The sequence below is a fragment of the Henckelia pumila genome, chromosome 4, assembly GCF_033568475.1.
Source record: "Henckelia pumila isolate YLH828 chromosome 4, ASM3356847v2, whole genome shotgun sequence".
Classification (NCBI taxonomy): domain Eukaryota; kingdom Viridiplantae; phylum Streptophyta; class Magnoliopsida; order Lamiales; family Gesneriaceae; genus Henckelia; species Henckelia pumila.
Window position 1 is genome coordinate 224,843,609 of NC_133123.1, and position 9,747 is coordinate 224,853,355.

At 35.6% G+C, this 9,747-nt stretch overlaps 1 protein-coding gene and 1 pseudogene across 3 annotated transcripts; both read left to right on the forward strand.

Moving 5' to 3' along the window:
* Nucleotides 1–309: 309 nt before the first annotated feature.
* LOC140866382 (uncharacterized) lies at nucleotides 310–1,942 on the forward strand. 3 transcript variants are annotated; one of them, XR_012144869.1, is made up of 2 exons: nucleotides 310–447; nucleotides 713–873. XR_012144869.1 is itself a non-coding variant. In XM_073271361.1 (2 exons), the coding sequence occupies exon 2, from the start codon at nucleotides 946–948 to the stop codon at nucleotides 1,552–1,554; it is 609 nt and encodes a 202-aa protein (XP_073127462.1). In that variant the 5' UTR covers nucleotides 310–447; nucleotides 885–945; the 3' UTR covers nucleotides 1,555–1,941. The 3 variants fall into 3 exon arrangements, 2 of the variants coding, with proteins under 2 accessions (XP_073127462.1, XP_073127463.1); XM_073271361.1 differs by lacking the exon at nucleotides 713–873 and adding an exon at nucleotides 885–1,941; XM_073271362.1 differs by lacking the exon at nucleotides 713–873 and adding an exon at nucleotides 882–1,942 and having other exon boundaries at nucleotides 320–447.
* A 5,328-nt stretch (nucleotides 1,943–7,270) lies between these two features.
* Nucleotides 7,271–9,059, forward strand: LOC140862819 (phenylacetaldehyde reductase-like; annotated as a pseudogene).
* The last annotated feature ends 688 nt before the right edge of the window (nucleotides 9,060–9,747 follow it).

Here is a 9,747-nt window from a genome sequence, read left to right on the forward strand (position 1 = left end):
ACAGGGCGGGATGCGGTCCACTCTTTAGTGGGTTAAAAAATTGTCAACAAAATCCACCTATTTTATATAGCTAGATGCATCAACTCGACAGACCTAAACTATTTTGATATCTCTACTTGTGGGTCTTGGCGCGCCTGGCCTCCTTTGACAACTATGTTATGAATTTAAAAATAAGTTAAACCGATTAAGTTTTTATATTAAAAAATAATATTAGAGAGGGCCTCGTAGAATTTTTCTTTTTTCTTTTTTCTTTTTTTCTTTGTTGTATTGGGCTTTGATACCGGGCTCACAGTCACAGTGAGTAACACTTTCATTTTCAGTCTTTCAGCGAAGTTTGACTTCCAACTTCCTTCGTCAATCGTTCTATTCCTCTTGGAGACGGCCAGCCCTAATCCCCAAAATATCCATACCAATCGCCAACGGACGAAAAATCGATACTTGTAAGAGGTAAATCTTTGTTCATTTCTTCAAATTATGATTTATGTCTCTATTAATGGATGAAATTGAGTGGCTTTGCCAGTTCAATCGATTTTGTTCGAATCAAAATCATCCATTTCTGATTATATGTTTTTGTGGATTGAATACACGTAGATAGCGTATATAAATCGAGATGAAATCGATTGATAGAGTTGCTGTTAAGATCGGTTTTGTTGGAATAGGTTAATGAGTAGAAAAGATCGATTCTTGAAATGTTCTTCCACGTTTTGAACAGGGTCAATGTTTCATATAGCTGATATGCAAGTTTTTCCGCAACGGTTTTTATTGATAATGGGAGTATGTTTGGTGACTTTGGAGTCTGCGGAAGAAACCAACTAGATTTGTGCAATTTTAATTGCCTTGTGTTCCATTTTTGTATTTGATTTCTGTGTTGCGGTATCTAGCAGGATGTCTGGATGGTAATTTCCCTGTAAATTTGCTATCAAGTTTTATCAGAAGACATTGGCAATGAGTCTGATTGCAAGGGTTCGGCATCGTATCTTCTCTCCTTTCCTTGTATCGGTTTCAGTTGAATCAAGTAGGCATAGTAGACACTTTTCTCAGGCTGTAATGGAGGAGGATGAGCAGGAAGTGGAGATAGACCAAAGAAGACTTCCGGCTGATTATGACGCTTCGAATTTCGATCCAACAGAGCATCGCAGTCCCCCAACACAGAGAGTATGGAATCTGGTTGATGAAATATCTGGACTCACTCTGGCTGAAGCTGCCGAGCTGTCTTCCATTATGATGAGGAAGTTGGGTATGAAGGAGATGCCAGTGGTTGGTGTCATGAAAGCAGGTGCCGGTGGAGGAGTGGCAGTGAAGGCGGCAATGGCCCCCAAGGAAGAAAAGAAGCCTGAAAAGACAGCTTTTGAGTTGAAGATGGACTCATATGAGGCAGCTTCGAAGCTCAAGGTGATTAAGGAGATTCGGACGTTTACTGACTTGGGGTTAAAGGAAGCAAAGGCCTTGGTGGAAAACACTCCTGCGGTGCTTAAAAAAGGGGTATCCAAGGAGGAAGCGGAGAAAATCATCGAGGCAATGAAAGCAGTCGGGGCTAATGTTGTTATGGAATGAGTTCAACACTATCTACTGGCTTTTTTATATCAAAATTGAGATTCCATACCACACCCTCCCTTGGAATGTGATAGTTGCATTAGTAACGAACATGCTAAACTCTGCGTCGTTCTTGCTACGTGCATGCCGATTTGGCTTCTGGACCAAACATCATGCTACTTGACACAAGGTGGTCCAACCAGCGCTGTTTAACATGTCTTTTATTATTCTTAATACTTATGGCTGATTAAATTGAGGCATTTCCCCACCTTCCTCTAAAAGTGGCTCTCTATCCCTCCATAAGATACAATACCTAGCTGATACCTATAGGTATTGTTTGATATAATAGATGAAAACGAGATGAGCAACAATTTTTATTCAGCGCATGTTTGTTTCATTTTTTGGTTAATTTAATTGCATCTCATGATCCGTGATGTAATTGTATATGGGTTGGATATGCATTACTCTCCCATGAAAATATAACTATTTTCCCTACAATTGTTTGTAATTGACAACATAATATAATAGTAAACATAATAATCCTACAAAATTAAAAACATATAAAATAACCTATTATCAAGATTTTAAAAAGCATAAAGCGTGACGAAGTGAGGCGGTCAAGCTTCAAGTTTCACAAGGTTTAGCGAGTTTAGAAAAAGCTTAAGCGTAAAAAAACATTTTTCATTTTTTTAGTTATATTAAGTTAATTAATATAATAAATAATATATAAACTTAAAGATTTTAAAAATAAATACATAAATTTTCAAGTTATAAAAAACACAAGTCTCAAAATAACAAATTTTTTGGTGTAAAATGTTTGTGTTAGGTCAAGTTTATCTCTTAGGCAAAAAAAAAATGAAATATACGAATCAAATTTAATTTGACGCATTTAATGTTTTTTTTTAAAAAAACTTATATGATTAAATATTTATCATTTAAAATAAAATTTTAAAGTTTAAAATATTAAAAAAATTAAATTTTTAATTAAATTTTTTTAAAAAAAATATTTTTTTCACTCATTTTCACGCTTTTTCGCTCTTAATGTGGTCAATCAAAGGGTTGACCGCTTCTTTCACGCTTTTGCCCAAAGCGAAACTTTTTGCTTACGCTTGTCGGCAAAAGACACATGGGAGACATGCATTAAATGCATGTGTTACATCAAATATGGTAGGCAGAAAATGGACGGAAAGTGTGAAGGAAATTCACAATGAATTTCCTTTCTCATGACTATGCCGTGTTCAGACGAGAATCCTCACTATAAATAGGTGTCTTCCCTCGGCATTTCAGGATCATCCCTCAGCCTCAAGCATTCTTCTGTTCTTGAGTGCATTTCTTCTCTCCCTAGTTATTTTTATATATTTGTGAGATAGGTTTTCTCCTGTATAAGAGAGTGAGTGTCTCTTTGGAAACATAGAGAGGTTGTAATTCTCCAAATATTATAGTGAAATCTTTTGGTCTTGCCCGTGGTTTTTATCCTAATAATTTTTGGGGGTTTTCCACGTAAATCTTGGTGTTTATTTTATTCTTCAATTTCCATAGTTTCTATCTCGTAATGCTGCACCTGGAACCAACAACGCTTGTTTGTGCTTAAAAGGCGTTTTTTTTTGTGCTTTTTAGAACACTGTCTATTATTCATTTGTATAATTATTCATCCATATCTTGACATAATTTTATCATATTTATACATATCTTTCATTGGTCACATCCATAAAACCAAACAATATCATAGCACAATAGTTAACCCAAGATACATAAAATATTTATAGCATAAACTTGAAAGGCCACCGTATTTCAACACAAACATTTTTTCTTCATTGATTTATCACATGAATGTATTGCAAAAATTATGTTTGGCCCCGTAGGCCGTAGATTTGGCTCAGGCTCAATATGATAAAATTAGCGGAAGAAGATATCAGTAAACAATCACATTCAATTACTGAATTACCTGAAAGACGTTGATTGAAATGAATTGTGTTAATCAACCAAGCGGTAACTTTTTATTGTTTTTTTTTTTATTGTTTTGATTCTTCTTGATTTTGTAAATACGGTAATCATGCCTAGGAATTTATTTTTCAGTATCAACACCGTTTTTCATTTAAATCTTCTATTTTTAGGGAGTATTTGCAATCATTAAAAAAAAGTGATTGTTAGCTTTTGGCTTAAAAAAATTATTTTTGTGTATTTCTTAAACCTAAATTATGTGTTAGCTTATGCTTAACTTAATTGAAATTCAAAAGCTAGTCATGTGGTGATTATAATTCTCCAAAAGTGATTCTAATAAGAAGGTCATTGTTAAAATTACTCTAATCATTTATTTATCAAACACTACTCAACTTTAATTTTAGATTTTCACATTTGTTTCCAAACACTACCAACTATTAATTTTTTTTAACTTTTTTATAATATATAAATTAATCACTTCTACAAAAGAACAATCTATTGCAAACACTCTCTTAAATATGAAACACCCGCAATTATCAAATTTTGTGCTTTCAAAATTGGCACGTTCAGTGATAGTCGAAATATATATGCCGGCCACCGACAAGAGGAAATTCTAAGAATTGAAGAGAGAAGAGGTTCCAAGAAGTTTTTCTATTCAAGACATGATTGAAGGAATTGTAGGTCAACCACATGGCCATGTTGTATTCGAGGAGACTCATGACCCTCAAATTAATTAATTAATTAATATAAAAAAGGTGGAGGAAGCGTAAAAGTTCTAGTATCTTGGCTTTATATGAAAGCACTATTTCGTTTTGAGACCCTTTTGCTTTTGGTTTGGGCTGTATCACACATTTCATGCTTGCTTCATGATTTTCACCTGCATCAAATGTTAATGTAATACAATTGTTTTTGTATTTGTGAAAACATTTGATGATCCAGTAAATTTAGCCATTCAAGCGGCTTCTCTTTGTGAATTCAATGACTTTTGACCAGTACTTTGCAGTTTTCTACCGTGGATTTGCTTGTTTTGTTGTAGCCATGTCAAGCTCTAACCAAACCAGCTCACAAATCTAGGGACCCCTTCTTCTACTACACTCTTTTTAAACTAGGGTGGTGTTCAAAATAACCATAAACATAGAGGGGAAATTCTTTCAAAACAAGCACTAGTGGAAGGAAGCTTTTACCTCTTAGTGTCGTGCAAATGTATAATCTCTTTAGAAAGTTCTAATGCACTACACTGACCAAAACCCGAGATATATAGTTTGAAAATAGTATTTTCTGTTGGAAAAATGGGTTTTGAGGCCCAATAAACTTCGAAAATTATTCGAGCATCACTCATCCAATAAAACCAAAAATTGACTTGAAAATTGAAATCTACGTTAGATAATTTTGGTATATTAATTTGTTCAAAATCGATTTTGGGTGAATGAGAAATTAATTATATAAAATTGGTGTTCAAAGCGCAATCAATGTGTTGTGCGTGAGATGAAACTTGTCCCGCATGAAAAGAATTAAGATTTATATTCCAACATATATATTGTTATGTATATTGATTAATTAAATAATGTCCAATTCAAGTCCAACGTGAAAGAGGTAATGCTCCGATTGAGCCCGAGCGCACACGGGCCCAGACGCAAAGGGCGCATTGACGGCGCACTTTGCACTTAGTTGAGGAGTGATCAGATGCGTTGGATCGCATGGCCTAGATGAAAGGTTATTATTATGGTTTGCAATCAATAATCGTTGGATGAAATCCAAATGAATCTGGGGACCGCTAGATCAGTGGTTGAGATCTAGTTTATCAAAGGTTACACCGCTAGATCGGTGGTTGAGATCTAGTATATATCAAAGGTTACATCTAAGGGATGTGATCAACCGACAGAGGTGTGATCTAGATCGTTGATCTGGAAATGGACGCACAAGATCCAATCCTATAGGAGGATGTCATCTAGTGTCTCCGATCAATCGGACGAGTTCAAATCTGATAGATCATATTAATCTCATCTAAAAGACACACCTATATGCGAAAAGGCCCCTCAAACCTTTGGATGTCTATATATAGATCCATATGTCTTAATGTAATAAGTTTACTCAGTTTGGAAGTTCGAAAATACATAGATTTCCGTGCACTATCATTTTGCTGCATCCATATTTTGTTCCTCATTCCAGAAAGTAAAGATGTCAAAAGGGGCTAGAGGGGCGGGCCAGCCCACAACCCGTCGCAACCCATCATTAGGCGGGCCGGCCCACCTTTTAGACGGGTTGGAAAAATACCAACCCAACCCACCTATTTTAAGTGGCGGGGCGGGCCAACCAAATGGGTCTATGTGTAATTTGGCGGGTTTTGGCGGGCCAACCCGCAACCCATCCCAACCCACCATTATGCGGGGCGGGGCAGGGTGGGGCGGGGCGGGGCGGCCCACCTCTAGGCGGGTTGGTAAAATGACAACCCAACCCACCTATTTTGTATGGCGGGGCGGGCCAATCCGACGGGCCCTAGCCCATTTTGACACCTCTACCAGAAAGTTCAAAAATCAACTTCAATGTTCGCCGAGTTTTGTAATTTGGAGTGCTCCTATTACAAAACGTAAGTCATTGTATCTTGGAAAATGATTGTCATATTCCATTAGAACCGTGTGTTGGAAAAATTCGTCTTAAGGAGATAGAGTCTAACTCTATCCTCGACTTAAAACATTCTGTTCATGTCCTATCTCATTTCGTATCGCAATATCTGTCGAGGCACATACCAAACAGTCTCATTTTGCACAATACTCCGATCCCTACAACCTTACGACGAATTTTCTGTGCATTCTGAGATGGCATCCTCATCTACTGCCCCTTTTCAACCCACTATTTCAGCGTCACATTTTGAGAAAACGGATAATTTTTCTGATGTTGACTTCAAAATATGGTACAAAAATATGTTTTTTTACTTGACCATACTGAATCTCATGAAGTTTCTGCAAGATAATTCTCCTGTTGTAATTGACGAAGAAACTGACAAAGATAAATGAGATGCTTATGATGCCGAACTGAAGATGCCAGAATGAAGAAATTTATTATTGGTAAGTTTTTTAATTTTAAAACGATTGAATTTAAATATGTTTTGAGCCAAGTCCAAGAATTGTAAATTTTGCTGCATTATTTGCATGACGAGGGTCTACAAATAAATGAAGCTTTCCAAGTGACTTCGATAATGGAGAAACTTTCGCCTTCATGAAAAGATTTCAAAAATTATCTAAAGCAATAACCACTACAACAAAAATGATCATTGACAACAGTTGAAAGACAACGCTTTTTACAAAAAGCGTTGTTAAAAAAAGAAACACAACGCTTTTATGAGAAAGTGTTGTCTTTGTTTTTTTAATATATAAAAGACAACATTTTTTTTGTCATCCAAAACGCTTTTTAAAAAGCGTTGTGGATGAGCGTTTTTTTATTTCTTTTACAAAACTTTATTCAAAAATGTTGTGGATGTGCGTTTTTTTATTTTTTTTTTATTTCTTTTACAACGCTTTTTATACTACAACTCTTTAATTTGTTTAAAATCTAAAGAAATAAATATAATTAAATATACTACAGCTATCCTGCTCTCAAAGAAATCGATTGAACCCTAGATCCCCATCAAAGCTCTCACCGTCTTCGTGATATTCGCCCGCGTCACATCCCCCTCGATCTTCAATTCGTCTGCTGCTCCGCGAAAAATTACCAGAAAAATCAAATAATCGGTACGCCTTCTGAAATACTCTCCATGTTCGAGTTCCATCCTGAATGAGTCAAGAAGACGACCGGGATTATGAGTGCCGATTTGTTTTCGAGAATGATTGGGGAAATTTTGACGGGTCATAGAGCTTTCCACTGTTGTGAGCATCCACCAAGCCGTGCCAAAATATGCCAAGAAACCACCAATGTTCCCGAAAACTTTTATTATTCTCCAACTTTTATTATTCACGAACAAGTTGCGATTGCTTTGACTAGGGTGGGTTTTGATTTTCACTACATTAGCTAATTTTTCCATCTGTTATTGGGCTTAGTTGTTGTGGGCTGCCATTTCGCAGGAGCACAAATCTGTGCAGGGCATGATCTGTGTTTCTTTGATATTGCTTTCTGCTAGAACGTAGGTTTTGGTGGTCTTTTAGAGTCTTGTGGTGGTGTTTTTACATTTGTTTGTGGTAGATTTCTTCCTTACACTGTTGATGCTGCATGGGTCACTTACTTCTGCCCGCAAGGTGTTTGGTTTTATGCTTCTTACAGTGTACTCGACATCTCGAAAAAATACGCAGGGGAGCCTAACAAAGTTGCGCACCTAAAAGCACTGGAAGGAGCTAAAGAGAGACTGCAGCTGTTCGAAGCCGACTTGATAAAAGAAGGGTCTTTTGATTCAATCGTACATGATTGCGTAGGTGTGTTTCACACTGCATCTCCCGTCTTGTATTCCATTACTGATCCACAGGTTCATTCGTGCATATATATATATATATGTTCTTGTTTGTTTTTGTTTTCGTTGCCAGTCGTTAGCTAGCTAGTATATATTTCAAGTTGTGGCACAAATTTATCAGGAACAACTGATTGAACCAGCGCGGTGAATGGGACGCTTAGCTTGCTCAAGTCATGTGCCAAATTGCCGTCTATCAAACGAGTTGTGGTGACATCTTCTATAGCTGCAGTGACACTCAACAAAAATCCCCGTAGCCCGGGTACTATAATGGATGAGACTTGGTTTTCGGACATCGAATTATGCAAAGAAACAAAGGTTTTTTGTATATATATATATATCTGCACTTTATATATATATATATATATATATATATATATATATATTTGGTGAAAAATTATCAGTTTTTATGAGTGCCTTTATTTTATTTCTTTCAGCAATGGTATTGGCTTGCCAAGACATTAGCAGAGCAAAGTGCGGTGAAGTATGCAGAGCAGAATGGGATTGACTTGGTGGTGATGAATCCGAGGTTCATGATCGGTCCTCTCCTTCAGCCAACTCTCAATACTTCGTCTCGCTTTATCTTGGACCTCATAAAAGGTACTGCATATACATATATATAAGCTTCAATAATAGCAACAACTAACAACTAATAAAATATATGTATGTGGTTATCTTATTTGAATGAATTTGCAGGAAAATATGTATTTCCCGACTATCAATTTGTTGATGTTAGGGATGTGGTGACTGTGCATGTTTTGGCTTTTGAGAATTCATCAGCTAATGGAAGATACATTTTAGTCGAATCGTCGGTGAGCCATGACGAGGCTGTGAAGATTTTACATGAGGTAATTAGCCCTTCACGGGACATTAATCCTCATAAGAAGTACTATATATATTTCTACAACTTTGTATTCATGTTTTAAATATATATATGATAAGATATGGTGTTGTTTATTTATAACTTGTTAAATTTTATTGTGAATGCAGTAGTACCGTTGCTGGGAATATGACCTTTAAGGTGTGCAAGAAGAAAGCAGAGAGTTTGGGGTTGAATTTTATGCCTGTGGAGATAAGCTTCAGGGACATGATCGATAGTTTGAATCATAACAACTTCCTCAAGATAATTTAGAAGAGCCAGAGCTTATTGTGTTGCTGATTTTAAATGGGAAACTTGAATATGTTATTTTTTGCTCTCTATTGGTTAAAAATGATATATTATTTGACGTTATATCAAATTTTGTACTTGTTGTTAAGTTAACGATATAATACAAACCTATTCTATTCATCTTCTTTTGAATCTTCAAATTTCAATGAATCATTTTTTTTCAAAAAAAAATATAGACATTATATATTTTATTCCCTACTATAGTGTTACTTGGAGTAAGTATGTATTTTTTTTAGTAGTTATTTGCCAAGTGATTATATCAATTGCAAATAATTCCCAAAGAAGCAAGTCAATTCACAAGAATAATTATATTGCGTGTTTTTTATAAAGTATATTGTGTATTAACCATATCTTTGATAACCTTTTTAAGAATAACTCAGTCTGAAGTTTTTCTTTTAGATTGGATTTCCAATTATGGCTAATATGATATTTACGAGGCACATTATTTGAAACAAATTTTCATAATGCATGTTCATGGAACAAGTATGTATTTTAGTATTTGTGGGGTTTGAACTGATATAACATCACATCCACACATACTAATAGAATGAATCATCTATCATCAAAGAGTAAAGAATCTGCTGCACTATTATTTTTACTGTTTATCTTATATCCTATTCACAAGCTTATAATCCCTGTTGAAATGAGTTCAATTTGATGTGGATATCTT